The sequence below is a fragment of the Cupressus sempervirens genome, chromosome 10 (genome assembly GCF_028749045.1).
Source record: "Cupressus sempervirens isolate cs-2001-9-10 chromosome 10, ASM2874904v1, whole genome shotgun sequence".
Taxonomy (NCBI): domain Eukaryota; kingdom Viridiplantae; phylum Streptophyta; class Pinopsida; order Cupressales; family Cupressaceae; genus Cupressus; species Cupressus sempervirens.
In genome coordinates this window covers 953,184,815-953,202,154 of record NC_143127.1, presented here as the reverse complement: position 1 = coordinate 953,202,154, position 17,340 = coordinate 953,184,815, and the positions used below count along the sequence as shown (strand labels likewise).

Below are 17,340 nucleotides of genomic sequence, written 5' to 3'. Positions count from 1 at the left end.
ATTTCTCTTCGAAAAGTTTAATTATAGTGTTGCCTCCGACAATCTTCATCTTGTTCCTCCTCTTCCCTTCAATTATTGCTTTGGCATCAGTTCCCATTGTAAGCTTGGAGAATTTGTTGCCTTCAATTTTTACAGTTGGCCTCCTCCCAACACTTCTAGAGAGCAAGAAAGGTTTGTGGTAACAATCGAGAGAGATGGCACATCAACCAGTCTACTGCAAGACTCACTCTAAGGGCACTCCACACAACACTTTCCAACAACTCTTTAGTGCGGCTTCCCTCCTAACATGAGTTTCAATCAGCGCCTACAGCAACCCGACAAAGTCTGATAATGCCCGTTCACCTTCAAAGCGTTTTTGGTTTTCTTCCTCGTGCTCTTGGTTGCTACTTGCACCGTAATCGATTGGTTGGCCCATGATTTGCGTTCACCATCATTGTCACTTTCCGAGTATGTATCAATAATGGCACCAAAAGTTTACTACTACAGGTAAAGTGAATTAATGCATAGTGTAGATGACAAGGACTGTAGTACAACAAAAGCAATGCAATATTAGAGAACCTCCAACTTCTTCATTAATGCCAATTAAGTTTGCATCCAATTGTTCAGATTCCACAAGACACTATGACTGAATACACAATGATCATAATATATTCCATTAGAGGGAGTAAATATATAAATCCCGAGGGGTTGCAAGCTGAATTGCCGCAACCCATAACTGTTTATCTTGGGTTACACTAACATACCAACGACATACCAACTTAACAACATACTTGACAACATTTCTGACAAAACATATTTAAGCATTCTTGCAATGTGAACTTTTGAGCAAATCTTATATAAAACCTCTTTGAGGCCTGGCCTCAGAGTCCTACAAGTTCACTTGGCTGCCAAATCAACAAGTTAATGCTGAATATTTAAAGATGGAATGGTTTTCATTTACTGGAGCCTATTTTACATTACTGAGGTGACAAGAGACTACCAAAGGTGCACTAAAATTATTCAAAAACGTTTCGAGAACTGGCACAAGAGCATTTTGCCTACCATTTACTGAAACCTTTATATTTTGCAACTAATTAAAGATCTTAATAGTATTTTTTTTTTGCAGCTTCTGGTTCATTGACATTTCAAGTTGTCTGGAAAGATGTCTGTACTAGGCAAAGGAAGAGAATCAACCAACCCTAAAATTTTATCCATTCGGAGCAGAGTTTTGGATGTGGAAGTGTTTGGCATTAAAAAATGTATACAAATGAGTAGGCTTCCAATCAGGTAAAACTTCTTACTCTTCATTACCTTGGGCAGCAGCAGCAACACATATATGCCAGCAGCTTCAAATATATATCTGGGATATTTCGAAGAGGATTTGTTTCAGATTTGTGCATCTAGGTATAGGCAATCAACGTTATTGCTCTGTCCTTCCTGTGGTTCTTCTGATCATCCAATCCTAATTGATTGTCCTTTTCAATTAAGTGTATTTTTTAGCATTAACATTTTGTAACATCCATTTTTAACTACCACCAAGCTTCTCTGAAAGATTCGGGCATTAAGTGTCTCATCTACTACAGAACTAAGGAACTTGCAGCCTACATCAAGAAGGTGCTTCTATAGGAGATTTTGAAACTACTCAAGCTTATTGTTGTTGAGAATGTAGTAGAAGATTTAGAAATTTGGAATATATTGTTCATGGGGTATCGAGAACCCCTGGAATAGTTTTATGTATGATCAAAAGAAGTACACTGCTTGTCCTCGATAAATCTGATTAGTTGCTGTCAATCAGGGAAGTTCAAGGGAACATCATTAATGGATGGCAATTCAGCTATATAGGAGCGGTAAGTTGTTTTACCCTCTTTAGCAACTTTTAAATAATGAGAAAAAGATCAATCTGTGCAAAAGGCAGAAATTATTGTCCAATGGCCAAGATTTGGTGGAACAAACTGTTCATTTGGAAAAACAGGAATATGCAATCCTGTTCGTGGATTTAGCTAGCTTTTAAGGTTGAGTCAGAAGCTTGGGTCAAAACTGTTAGATTTGTTGATGCCTGGGAAGATAGATCTTTGTCTTGCTAATGATGATAAAGCAAGAGAAGGAAGGACAAACTTGACACGTGCCAAGTCTGATTTGGTGCTTTTCGTAAATTGTTCTTAGGTTGTAATAATGCTTGATCTCAAGGATGCTTTGAACAACAGAAAAAAGAGATTGCATATGTTCTAGAAATTGAAGGGACACATTTAATTCAATACTATGTTCGTTGAGTTTAATGTGAAATTGTTTTCTCTATAGAATGATAAAAGGCTTGTTGTTAGCACACTAATGCATATGCATTGCTGTATTAACAGAACTGTGGTGTGCAATGAGGTCAAGCCAGAGAATTAGCATTGGACCTTTGAGAAATACACAATCTTAGTCTTCCAACAGAAAAATTTGCAAAAAATCCAATTCAAACTTCAATTCAGTATTATTTCTAAACAAGCAAGTTACAAATTCTTTGAAAGCTTTTTGGCAAGAGACACTGCTCTTGAGGGCTCAGATGTTATCATCGATGGTAACTATATGCATTCCGAATGTTTACTACACTTATTTGGGTCATACTGATTTATTGAAGGCAAGATTAGCTAAGTATGGAAGAAACAGAGCAGTTGAGTGTGTTTGATAACAAGTCTGATGTGGATACACATTATTGAATTTTGAGGAGCACGCTTAGGTGAAGCTTAATGAAGGTCTAAACTAGCATATTCCAGCTTCGCTGATGAGTTAATCAGATTGAGTTACAAGGATCTGAGTACCAGTTTTCAAATGAACAATGAAGGACAGAGATGTCAGCAAATCGTTATGTGATCCTATCAGATCAATTCGTTGATTTGCTTTTGAGTTCGAGGTTGTTGAGCTAACATGGGAGATTTATTATGTGTGGTTGTTCGAGGTCCACAATATGTTTTGCATATGGATTTGACCATCAACACATTACAATATTTTTGTAATATGTTCTTAAGGTTGACCTAGTGTTGAATTAATTTTGTTTGTGGACATATAAGATCAAGTTACTCTGTTGATTTGATCAATGATGTGAATAGTATGTATGCAAGGGGTATATGATCAGAGGTTTGATTCAGCAGATGGTGTGTATTGATTCAGATTATTGTACTTAAATGAAACTGCTTTGGCATATTCAGATTTTGTGATCCAGTTCATCAATTTTGGATTGTAGTCCATTTATCTTGTCAGGCATTAAGCCTTTCTTAAGGTTGTAGCCCTTATTTTAATTGAGCAGTAAATTCTAGGCAGTGTGGCTGAATGCATGTGCATTCCTTCTGTAGACCTTTAACACGTTGATATATTTTTGCAGAGTATATCTTGTGAGTTTCATCCCCATCATAGTTTTCCCTTGTAGGCAAAAGAATTGGGTTATGATGTTGTGGATGTTTGTCGTTTGCTTTTGTGCTTTACTCTTTACTGCATTTTATTTATGGTTAAAGAGTCAGATATACAAAGTTTAAAAACTAATCCACCCCCTCACACCCCCCACCCCCTCTCTCCCTTCAATGTGCCTTAATAACACATTTAGTATCAGAGCTTTGTGCCTCCGACAAAGTCTAGCAGTTTGAGGAACATCCTGATGGGCAATTCAATGGTTTCAACTTTCAAGCAGCTCCTGGTTGCACTTGAAGATCTTGATCAATCTAATGCCAGGAACATGGAATTGGAAAAGACTCAAGGAAGCTGAAAAGTTCATTAAGACTTTGAAAGGACAATTGAACAAATCTAGGGGTAAAGAAGGAACTTGTTGAGAAGCTGAAGCAGAAAGGTAACTCGAATGATGATATTCAAGCCTCGAGATGTGAGCAGCTTGCAGAAGACAAAGAAAACCTGATGCATAAGATGGAAGCTATGGTGATGAAGATGACAAAGAAGATTGTATCAAGGAAGAAGAATGAAGAGCATCTTGAGCAATCCTTGAAGGACAAATCTGATGAGTACAACAGATTGAATAGTGAAGTTGGACAATTGCAGCATGAGCTTGAAGAATCCAGGATTTATGAGCAAGAACTTAAGAGAGTGAATGAGATCTTGAGAAAAGAACTTACTAATGCAAATGATACACGTAGAAGTTCAAAGCCAGATCAACAAAGCTTGATACACAACTTAGTCAGAGAATGAAAGGTAGTACACAAGGTCCTGGATTTGAAGAGGATGAAAGCTCAGGATGAGGTCAAAGCAATCCTTCATCAGAAAATCTGAATGGCAATCCTAAGAAGTCTCTGGTAAGACAGCCTAATGCTCAAAATTTCAATGGTAGATGCTTTGTATGCAATAAATTGCTAAGAATTTTGGACATTGCTAAGAATTGCAGATCAAGAGGAAATTAGATGACTACAGGAATTGTCAATCCAATGTGACATGTTATTAATACAACAATACGGGTCATATTGCAAAATTTTGTAGACTTGGAAGTGTGAACTTGAACAGAAGAGATCTGGTCAATAACAATCACATGCAGAACAGTGACAAGGCCAAACACAAGGTTGACGTGGAAAGATCAAAAAGAAGATGAGCAAGACATGGGTACCAAAGAGTCATCTTGATGCTAACGGTGGGTCCACGCCTGAATCTGATGTACAAGTTTCCTATCAGAATTTAATTAAGGCCTTCGTCCTAGGGGAAGTTTTTCATAAAAAATCCTTACAATCCCATGATTCGAGTTGATATACAGATGTGAACATTGCATTCTGATTTTTCAAGGTTTGCAAAACATGATTAAATCATCTATGCAGGAATCTATACAAGTTTCAAAGGTTTGCAGATTGATTTTTGTACCACAATTTGAGAACCAACCATGAGCAACGGTGCAGAGCATTTATTACGACAATAAGTTAGATGCGTGAATGGTCATAATGGCTTTTCAGTACTTGACTCATAAAGGCAATCAGTATTTTGAAAATTTTAATAATAGAAGACAGTGACACAAAATTTATCACATGGAAACTCTTTTGGGTAAAAACCAAGGTTCACTAAGCAATCAGCAAAGGCCAACCCAGTACAAAAGAGCTACAACTCTAGCAATTCAACTTAGGCTCCAACCTATCTAAGAGCTCCAACTCAACTGTGAATGGCCGCAACCATTCAAACAACAGCATACTAATACATATTTCAAAACTTCATCTTTCAAGCAAAAAGTAAAAAAGAAAGGTCTGAGATTGGATTGGTGGCACTCTCAGTCTTCACAACTACAATGAGCAGATGCAAAATCTTGAGTCAAAGTCATCAGCACCACTTAAACAATTTAGTGGCAAGCCAATATACTATCACAGTCTCCTTTTTAAAACTCTTTCCCCACCAACCGCACAGCAACTATGAGTAGTTCAGATACAGCTCAAAACCCCCTTCTCTACACTCAGCTTTCACTCATCTCATTGTCTTTTGCTCACCCAATGTTCGTGAATTCATCTTCTTTCATGCCATTCATAACTGCTACAGCCTTAAAAGCTTTGTATAAATTGCTATCATAACCCACCCTGTTTGATCTTTAAACAATCCAAAGTTGTTTTCACACCACACAGTCTTAAATATCAGTTCAAACTCCAGGATACAAAAATGGCTCGTCTTGTCTAATAAAATGCCAGCTCCAAACAGTCCTTTTTTATCACCCAAAAACTCAGTCCTGTTCAACCCTTTTTTCATATGGTGTCCTGGCATTTTCAGAGATTCATTTCGATTTTTTCTTTTACAGTAGCTCCCAAAATAGTGGACATTATTCTCAGATTTTGTCCTTTTCACCCTTCAACACACCCAAAAAAAATGCCAACTCCAGAATAACAGTGGACGTTCTAGCAGAGATCATTTTTCTACAGTGCACAAGTGTCACGTCCATGATTCATTCCGCTGGTTTTGGAAAGAAAACGCACATCACCATTTCCTGTATGTGCTTGCCAACACTTTAAAATGCCAACAGGGCTCGTTGCCTCCATATGCAACACAGAAATCTCATTATTACATTTCAATAGACTGGGTGAGTTTTTGAAGAAGTATTCAGTGCTTCCGATACATTCCTGACATCAACTTTTTTAACAAAACTACTGATGCACAAGGAAATTAAGTGATCGCATTACAACTATTACAACTATATTTGATTCTCGCAGCCAGAGATTTAACGCACATCACCAGCACTTGTATATGTGTTTCTAAATATTTGGTTTGGTTTGCTGAGGTCGTTTTTCATACAAGTGGCAGCATTTGCCTTCAATGCCAAACTGGAATCATGAACAAACTCTGCAAGGAGTCTGTTAACTCTGCAAAGAATCATGAAAATTCTATGCAAGGAATCCGTTACACATTAATTCTTCCGTATACTCACACTTATCACACAAACAGGATCAGTTACCTCTTTTTACACCCACTAACAATGTGACAAGAGCTCTTTCAACCACACATATGGTGATGTGTAAAAATGAGTACACAACAGATCCAATCAGTCAACAACTGATCACCACTAAGGATGCGATCACCACTACCAAAAATGTAGCACAATAACCTCAATACTAAGACAGCTCAATCATCAAAGAGAAATACTAACAATATACACAACGATTAGCATGTACCAAGTGCCATGTCATGTGGATTCTGCACATAGGATTCTATTTCTTCACAAAAGAAAGGGCTTCAAGGAGACAAGTAAGGTAGAATTGTGGCAGGGTCGCAAAAAAACATAATACTGTCAATTACAAGGGTCCTGTAAAGCTAGAGACCATAAACCACCTACTCTATGGAACCTGCCTTGTAAGTATCGAATTCTTGCAAAAAAATGAGCAGCATTCTTTAAGAAGTGGAAAAGGTTCTAGCATTATCAAACAGAGAGTACCAAGACATTTCTTCAAATAGAATCTGATATTACAAGACATCAAAAACAATTTTATCAATTTCAAATTTTGGTTAGCAAAACTCACCTTCTTTGAGCGCACTGCATTGTAAAAATTTGAGATTTCAAACTTTCAACTCGACTAAGCCTGCAGTTTCCAGAGACAATTTCCAAAGCAAGAATTTATATCAAAAATTGAGCCATAATAACAAAGGGAAATTTCAAGACTAAATTGGAAGCCAGTAAAATACTAAACAAAAATATAAATACACTTGTGTGAACAGATACCTGTTTTCCAAGGGTATATATGGAACCCAATCCATTTTCATTTGTTTCATTGGCACCACAGTCTCTCCTTCCATTTGAACAGACTTAATTCCTATTTTATCAGAGGGTGGGAATGGGGAAGTAACCTGTTCAGAAAAATGTAATGCTTATTATAATATGATGGAGAAAAGTATGAAAAATTAAATCGGCAGGGTGCAATACTATCTTTAGACTGTCCATAAGACCACATATCTCAAAATATACTGATAAAAATAAAATCAAGCAGTTTGCACAATATAGAAATGAGCCATGAAATATTGTTCTCGTGGGAAGCTGCTCTATCATGTGAGTGGACAATAGATAAGCTCATACAAGAACAAAATATTTTGAAGTACTCAGTTATATGGTGAAGAATGATGTCTGATAATGTTTGCCATGAATGTATTTTCAAAAATAAACTTTTACATAATAAGGACAACATATGAGCAGCCTGAACAAAAATTTTATAATTGAAACAACCAAGGAAACACAAAATAAAAATGAAAATCACATTGAATGTCTTTTAAGACAACAAAAAAAATTATTCTGTACTTTAGCATATTGCAGAAGTGTGTTAAACTTCTGAATAACAGGATAAATGGTAAGGATGAGTTACCGCTACAATGACTGGAATACAAACAATTTTGCTGCGACCATCAAAAAAAACTAGCTGAGCTGCATGCAATTAAACATAAAAGTCAGTGTGAGAATACTACAAAAACTTGGAAGGCACTGCAAAGACCACGAAAGACACTACAAGCTACCACAAATGACTAGGTCTCACTGCTTCATACCATAATTTCTAGCTGAGCTATAATTTACACAACCAGAATAATATAAACAAAGCAAAAAAATGACACAAAAAGTTGTAAGGAAAGGCCCTTACGTTCCGTGCAACCAAAGAGATAGACTCTCTTTCCATAAAGCACTCCATTTTCTTCAAATGCTCTCTGAGCATTACAATAATAAATTTTAATAAATTCTTGCCCACCATTAAGCACTAATATATGCAAAGTAGGATTCGGAGATCATTTCCTGAAGTAGAAATTACATCAAAATATCTATCTACATATCAATTAAGCAATACCAAAACAAATAATGGCATATATGCAAAGCTGCAACAAAAAAACAAAAAAAATGACTATGCTATGAGGCAATGTCATACCTCCAAATTTGAGAAATCCCAATTAATCTTATAAACAGAATCAAGGTTATCCCACTGTTAACAAAAAGTAACAGAATCAGGCTTGGATCATTTTCAAATCTCAACACTCTAGTGGAACTTTCTAACTGGCTTAAAAAAGCAATTTAAAGATAAATTTAAATTTAAAAAATACATAAACATTTGTAAAAATGAATTAAAGGGTAGCTTTCAGAACAGATAACCTGGAAAAATATCACTTGAATCCAACCCCAAAGAGTGGGAACATTTATATTATGAATTTAGCAGACAAAGTAATTAGGTCCTAAGACTAATTCATTTTCCAATCTCGAGATTTCTTGAGACTTGCATGTTTGAACAATTTGAAGATAAATTTGATTTCATATTTCTACAAACCTCTGTGCCTACTGGAAAAGCAGCTCGCCATAAATCTTCCTGCAAGAAAAATGATCGCCTCCCATTTTAGCAAACTTTCAACATATTAAGTCATCCTATTTTAAAGTATAAGAAGTACAATTACATCAAAGCACCTATTCCATTTCTTGTATGATATTGAGAACACATATAAATATCACTTATGAGAAGAAGTGGCTTCTGAACATTTTATAGCTAAGCTATCATATTATCTCCATTGCAACAGCACTGATGACTTTTTACTTTCTCAACTGCGAAACTTGCATCATAATATCAGCAAAAGAGTAAGCTCAACACGTGTACTTATAAATAGTCAATAATGTATGTTCGTTTCAGCAAGGTGGTCCTAATTTCAAACATTACCTTGTTCTAGTTATTGACTATAGTCAAACGAGTCATTGAGTGCTAACCTTTGAAACATCAGCATGCTATCAATAATAGGTAAAGCTCACCACATTTACTTAAAATTAGATGGCAATGTATGTTTCAGTAAGGTACCAAATATATTGTATGGACAAATTAATTTAGATATTTCAAATGAGAGCATTGCAATAACTAACAGTATAAAGTATATACTCAATCACATTCTTTATAAAAATGATCTACATTTCAAACATTACCTTGTTCTAGTCTTTCCTACTACAGCGTCATTGAGTCAAATAGCTAAACATCAGAGGTAAATGTCATATCATTCAGACAAAATTAAAATAATAATAACTAATGAATTAATTGAACATGATGACAATTGCATAATCTTAAATTGAACTAATAAAATTTAACTATCATAGCTCCTTAAGTAGTTCTAAGGTGTAATGTTCCTTTATTTAAAGGGAATTATTTAATATTTTGGGCCCCATCCTATTTGTAACTTGTGGACCTATCTGCATTTTGGTGGCATCTTTTGGGCCGACTTGCATCAATCAGATGAGAGGAATCTCAAATTTTTATCTCGTCTCATAACCAATCTTGGATTTAAACATTTGCAGTTTCAGTGGTTGACGGCCACCCTAGTCTGCTTAACTGTACGATTTTGAGAAGTCTGCATTGGAGACAAAATTGTAGCTTTGAGGACTGTCAAATTGATGAAGATTACTGCATCAGAAGTATTATTCATTTCAGAAGTTGGCATTGCAATAAATTTGATAGTTGTATGTCAATGGATTCTCTGTTTTGACGTCTCAATCCTCTGTTATACATTTTCTGATCCTTTTGGGAGGCAACATCTCGCATGAATCACAGTGACTGAAATTTCAAATTTGAGTGTTCGATCACCATTCATTTGCAATCATTATCACATTGTGGATCTTGGAGCCATGGACTGAGTTAGAAATATATGTCACAGAAGGTATCCATTCCCAGTCCCAGGAAACATTGATTTGACCTTCGCGAAGCACATGGCAGACTGTATCTTATCGACGGGCTAAGGAACGATTCTGATTATCCTTGCAAAAGCTTCTGCCTCTTATGTTTCATGTGGAAGATTATATTTGAAATACACTTCCAATCCTTATATGTGCGCGAATCTATGTTTAGCATTTGATATATTGACGGAATATACATATTGTGGGGAGACTATCCTGAAGCACACAAGTATATATTTCAAGGCAGTGCTATTATTTGTCAAATAGATCTTTGCATTCACACAATAGGAACTCTATAATTAGAAGATCAAATTATTATGACAAACTAGGTCAATGGCTTTCATCATGGCTTTAGAACGATCAAGGGCCACTTCATGTAGTCTCAGAAATGATATGATAACAGACCTTGAAGGAATATTTGCAGTGTTCATATTACAGAAGTTGATGACATGAACTTGCATCGGGTGCGTATTGGGAACTATTTATACTTTGAATGCTGCTTATGGATTCAATTGTGTTAATATTTTTTCATCATCATTTTGGATCAATGTTTCTTGATGATGGATCACAGAGCGTGATCCAAAATATTCATGAAAAAATACTAGCACAGTCAGATCCAGAAGCAGCATTCAAAGAATTATCATGAAGTGTGAAAATCTACTCACTATAATTGAGACCCTTCACGAGAGAGAATTGCAGTTCAAATCCAATTGTTAGAAGTATATTCCTGATGATGCATCGTGGAGTGTGATCAAAACATTGAAGAAAAAATACTACCACAGTCGAATTCAGAAGTAGCATTCACAGAATTTTCATGGTTTGTGGAAACCTACTCACTATTAGCAATTTATACTGTTGTATATAATTTTCATATCAATGACAAGAGGTTCCATCAACTACAGCAACCTGAATACATTAAGGAACTGGAACCAAATTGGAGTTAATATTACAAATCGACCATCATTTGGCTTGGTGCCTTCCAACACCATGCATCCTTCCACCTGGGTTGTAGATACAGTAGGGTAAAGGTCAGAGCTTTACTCCTAATATTTGTTATCAACTCGTATATTGTATCACATTCATCATTTTCCTGACTCCATAATCTGTTGCAAACATTTCATAGTCACCCTTATTCTGCAAATATTTTGTTAAACTGTAAACTTTCTATTTGCCAAATTACCTAAGAGAGGGCGTACTTTCAGGGAGACTAGACAAACAAGATTTCTTAAGGATTGGTTTATCATACAGCTGAGCCTGATTTTGCTATGCATCTCCATTGTGTGATTTGGTTCACCTAACATTTGCACCCTCAAATTACATATTGCAATTTATTTGGGCAGTTAACCATGCACTTTTTAGTAGCAAATTCCTCTTGTACATCAGTGTACCTGTGTAATTCAGCCAATGCTTAACTATTATGCTTCATGCTTCATGTCTTTCAGTGAAGGAAGAGAGGCGTGTTTTCAGTGAGACTAGACAAGCGACATTTCATAAGGATTGGTTTATCATACCACTAAGCCTGAATTTTCTATGCATCTCCATTTGTGTGATTTGGTTCACCCAACACTTGCACCCTCACATATTGCATATTATTTGGGTAGTTAACCATGCATTTTTTGTTAAGAAGTTAACCTGGATAATCCACAGGTCTATGGATGCAGATCGTGTCTAACTCTCCTTGTTATATATTTCATTGAATAGCATTTGTAATTACTTATACTTGCTCTATAGGTGCCGGTGATCTGGAGTAATGGGTTTTAGTTTTTTCCTTAACTAACTTTAGTTAGTACTAACAACTATTCTATGGTCACCGACTTAGGGTGAATTAATTACTTGTTAAATGCTAAGGGTTATGTCCCTTAAGGGACATACCCTCTAAAATGGATGTATAGGCAGGCAATCAAGGCAGTTTGGAGACACACAGCACACTTACAGTCTGATCTCCAAGCCTTCATAGCCTCGCGGGTTCTTAGCAACAATTTCAGTACTCCAGTTTGCACATATACGAGGATCTACAGTCATCTTATCTGCATATTCAGACCCGAATATAAGATTTATTGCCAAGGTTATTCCTGAACCTAACTAGATCTTGAAGTCCGATCCTGTTATCAGAATCTGCAGAACGTTACATGGTATCAGAGCCCTGTTATCAGACCTAGGGCTCTGCAGATTTTCAATTATCAGACCTGTTTATATCCAGTAGTTATCCTTCATTTCCAATGGCATATACAATCAGGCCTGAGGACAGATTCGATGGAAAGGAACATTTTGAAGCATGGAAATTCAAAATCTTGATGATTCTCGAAGAAAATAATGTTACAGTTTGTTGATGGAGCATCCAATCAGCCACCTGTTGAACCTCACAAATCCATATGGACCAATGGAAACAAGAAAGCCATTCAAATCATCTTGGATGGAGTTAAGAATGACATCGTACCTATGCTTGCAAAACACCAAACTGCCTACAATATGATGAATGCATTTGAAGTAAATAATGCAACAAGGGTCCTTGCACTAAAGAGACAACTAAATCACATCCAAATAAAGAAAGGAGAATCAATAAACTCTTATTTTCTAAGAGTTGTTGGTATTAGAGATGAATTGTCAAGCATAGAAACCATCATAAATGACACTGAACTAATGCTCATGGCCATAGATGAACTCCCAGAATCATGGGAAACATTTGCACAAGGAATAAGTTCTAGAGATCAACTTCCGGATTTTAACAGACTTAAGAATGATTGTCTTCAAGAAGAATCAAGAAAACTAAGGAAAGGAGGAAAGCCTAAAGTGGAAGATGAAGAACTTCATGTTCTTAATGCCAACTCTTATAAAGGCAAGAAAAAAGCATTTCAAGAAAGATAAAGAAAATCAGAAGAATGGAAAGCCCAAGAAAGACCTATCAAAAATAAAATGTGAAAAATGTGAAAAATTTGGACACTATAGATCTAATTGTTCAGAAAACTCCAAACAACAAGCGAATTGCACAAATGTTGTTAGAGAAGAAGAAACTTATGATCCGGAGAATCGTGTTTTGTATTCCTCCTTATCAAATGAAATCTCAAATAAGGCTTGGGTAATAGATAGTGGATCCTCCAGGCATATAACGGGATACAATGAAACTCTAGATTTCTTATCCAAGAAAGTTAACGGTGAAGTTACTATTGGTGATAACTCAGCACATTCAGTTAAAGGAATTGGTAGCTGCACTTTGAAGCTAAAGACAGGAAATACTCTTCTTCTTAAAGATGTACTATATGTACCAGGGATAAAAAGGAACCTAATATCAATTACAGTGTTAGAAGATGATGGACACAATGTTGCATTCATGGACGGCAAAGTATTAACTTGGGCTAAGAACTCTTCCATCAAGAAAGCTAAAGTAATTGGTCAAAGAAAGGGATATTTGTATGAACTAAATATAGAACCCATTCAAGCCCTTATTCACAAAGCAGAAGATTCAAACGAAATATGGCACAGAAGATTAGGGCACCTAAACTTTAAAACCCTATCTACTATGGAAAAGATGGTTATTGGATTACCAAAATTAAACCAAGATCACCCTAGTATTTGCAAAGGGTGTGCCCTAGGTAAAAGTACTAGAAGTCCTTTTCATGATGGTACTAGAAAAAGAAATAATGTACTAGAATTAATTCATTCAGATTTATGTGGACCCATGTCTGTTCCCTCCCTTGGAGGATTCTAGTATTATGTCTTGTTCATAGATGACTTCTCTAGGAAAGCATGGATTCATTTTTTAAAATGCAAAGAATCAGAAGAAATCTTACAAAGATTTAAAGAATTCAAAGCATTAACTAAAAAAATTTCAGGACATAAAATTAAAACCCTTAGAATAGATAATGGAGGAGAATATACCTCAGATTTGTTCAAAAAAATTGTAAAGAATCAAGGATCAAGAGGGAGTATACTGTTCCTTATAACCCTGAACAAAACGGGGTAGCTGAAAGGAAAAACAGGACAATTATAGAAGCTGCTAGGGCTATGATTTTTGACCAAAATCTAGAATACTATCTTTGGGCAGAAGCCTCTTGTACTGCTATATACATCCAAAATAGAAGCCCTCACTCCTATCTTAAAGATAATACCCCTAAAGAAGTATTTACTAAAATCAAACCCAATATAAGTCATCTCAAAATCTTTGGATGTCCTGTATACATTCATGTGCCAAAAGAAAAGAGAACCAAATTAGAACCATCTAGAAGGAAGGGTATCTTTGTAGGGTATAGTGAAACTTCTAAAGCATATAAAATTTTCATACCTAGACAAAAAACTATTGAGCTTAGCATAGATGTAATCTTTGAGGAAGATCTTGCATTTAAAAGAGCAATAAATTCCCATGAACCCTCTCCTTTATCAAATTCTGAAAGAATAAGTGAATCTGAATCCCAGAGAGAGAACTTAGAAGAGGTCGAAGATGAAATAAAATTTGAAGAAAGTTCAAAGAAAAGGCCACTTTGGGCCATAAAAACAGTTGAAGCAACTTAAGATTTTGCTGCACCTTCAGGATCAATCAAAGAAAGTAAAAGACCTAAAAGATTCTCTGGTTATACAGCAAATATGATTGATTTATCCAAAACAGAGCCAACCAATCCTTTTGATGCTATTAAACATCCAGCCTAGAAAGAAGCTATGACAAAAGAATATCAATCAATTATGAAAAATGATGTTTGGGAAATAGTTCCAAGGCCAAAAGGAAAATCCATTGTTTCTTCAAAATGGATATTCAAAATAAAGCATGCTGCTGATGGAAGTATTGAGAAATATAAAGCCAGATTTGTAGCCAGAGGTTTTTCTCAGAAAGAAGGAATTGATTATGAAGAAACCTTTGCTCCTGTCGCCAAATATACTACCGTTAGAGTTGTCTTAGCAATCGCCACATCTAAGGGATGGAAGGTACATCAGATGAATGTAAAGACAGCATTTCTCAATGGGAAGATTTCAGAAGTCTATATAGAGCAACCAGAAGGATTTGAAACCCATGATCCAAATGCCTTTGTTTGCCGACTCAAGAAAGCTCTTTATGGGCTTAAACAGGCTCCCAAGGCCTGGTATGAAAGGATTGATAAATATCTCACTGGCTTAGGATTCTCTAAGAATGAAGCCGATCCGAACTTGTATTATAAAAGAGATAAAGATGGTATGGTAATATTGATATTGTATGTTGATGATTTATTAATCACAAGTGATGATCATCTTATAGATCAGTGCAAGAAAGATCTTATTAGAGAACTCAAGATGAAAGACTTGGGTCTTCTCCATTACCTCCTAGGATTGGAAGTGCGACAGAATGCTGATAGTATCATACTGAATCAAAGGAAGTACACTTCAGATATCTTGAAGAAATTCGGAATGTGGAACTGCAAGTCCATGTCTTTTCCAATGGAGACCAATTTGCATAAACTTAAAGAAGCAGCTGCAGAATCACCTCCAATAGATTCTACTCTCTACAAGCAGATAATTGGGTCCCTGATGTACCTAGTAAATACAAGACCTGATATTTGCTATCGGTTCATGCCTTAAGTCAATTAATGTGTGAACCTAAGGAGATTCACCTAGTTGTTGTTAAACACATTATGAGATACCTACAAGGTACTCTTAATTATGGACTCAAATATGAGAGAGTTGCTTTAGATTTGCATGGATTCACCAATTTAGATTGGGGTGGAAGTGTTTAAGACAGGAAAAGCACTTCAGGATGCTATTTCAGTTTAGGATCAGCTATGATTTCATGGATATGCAGAAAGCAGTCTTCAGTAGCTCAGAGCTCCATAGAAGCTGAACACATTGCAGTAGCAATGGCCTCTCGAGAAGCAGTATGGCTGAGGAAGTTGCTTGTGGGATTATTTGGGCAAGCCATGAATCCTACGATCATTCATTATGATAATCAGAGTTCCATCAAGCTCTCAGTGAATCCAATTTTCCATGATAGATCCAAGCATATTGAAATTCCTTACCATTATGTAAGAGATGGTAGACAAGAATTCTGTTAAATTGGAATACATTTGCACTACAGATTAGACAGCAGACATACTCACCAAACCTTTATCTAGAGTAAAGATAGAACGTTTCAAAAAAAGACTTGGTATGATTGAGTTATAATTCATTTGTACTCTTTGATTATTAATTTAATTAAATTTTATTTTGTCAGGCTATTGACTGTTATGGGCTCCATCATGTGTAATCATTATTTAGAGGTGACGATCTCTTAGATAATGTCCTAACAATAGATTTTACTATAAGATCCAAGTGAATTTTAGATCGTCTTGTGACATTGACATGTTCATGGGTCACAAATTGGATAAAGAAAGAATTCTAGAAATTCTTCGGGTTTATCCTGTATTCTGGTAGATCTTAAATTCAAGATCTAGTTGTGATTTACAAATACCAGTTTCTATGAGTCACAACATGTGTCTTATCACTAGTAGCAGTGATTTGTCATATTACAGGTTTAGTAATATGACTTTGTATCATGTGTTTTATGATACTATGTATTAAGAAGAGATAGACAGATATAGAGTATTAATTCTTGCCTAAACATTTGTATTGATGTTGCTAGATATGATATCTCTCTGTAGGATTATCAGGTTAAGAGGGAGTGTTAAGAAGTTAACCTGGATAATCCACAGGTCTATGGGTGCAGATCATGCCTAACTCTCCTTGTTATATATTTCATTGAATGGCATTTGTAATTACTTATACTTGCTCTATAGGTGCCGGCAATCTGGAGTAATAGGTTTTAATTTTTTCCTTAACTAACTTTAGTTAGTACGTACTAACAACTATTCTATGGTCACCGATTTAGGGTGAATTAATTACTTGTTAAATGCTAAGGGTTATGTCCCTTAAGGGACATACCCTCTAAAATGGATATACAGGCAGGCAATCAAGGCAGTTTGGAGACACACAGCACACTTACAGTCTGATCTCCAAACCTTCATAGCCTCACGGCTTCTTAGCAACAATTTCAGTACTCCAGTTTGCACATATACCAGGATCTACAGTCATCTTATCTGCATACTCAGAGCTGAATATAAGATTTATTGCCAAGGTTATTCCTGAACCTAACTAGATCTTGAAGTTTGATCCTGTTATCAGAATCTGCAAAACGTTACATTTTTTAGGAGCAAATTCCTCTTGTAAGTCAGTGTACCTATGTAATTCAATAAATGGCTATCTATTATACTTCATGCTTCATGTCTTTCAACACATTTTGTGACCATCTATATGAA

General features: G+C 35.8%; 1 protein-coding gene across 1 annotated transcript in view; it reads right to left on the bottom strand.

Moving 5' to 3' along the window:
* The window catches only part of LOC149537135 (protein HEAT INTOLERANT 4-like), a 54,804-nt gene that overhangs the window by 20,325 nt on the left and 17,139 nt on the right, over nucleotides 1-17,340 (bottom strand). Inside the window, exons 2-7 of the mRNA XM_089807197.1 lie at nucleotides 8,712-8,750; nucleotides 8,319-8,372; nucleotides 8,040-8,103; nucleotides 7,770-7,828; nucleotides 7,136-7,260; nucleotides 6,936-6,995 (exon numbers count right to left, since the gene is read on the bottom strand). Coding sequence (XP_089663323.1) covers nucleotides 6,936-6,995; nucleotides 7,136-7,260; nucleotides 7,770-7,828; nucleotides 8,040-8,103; nucleotides 8,319-8,372; nucleotides 8,712-8,750 — 401 coding nt within the window. The remainder of the gene's footprint in view (nucleotides 1-6,935; nucleotides 6,996-7,135; nucleotides 7,261-7,769; nucleotides 7,829-8,039; nucleotides 8,104-8,318; nucleotides 8,373-8,711; nucleotides 8,751-17,340) is intronic.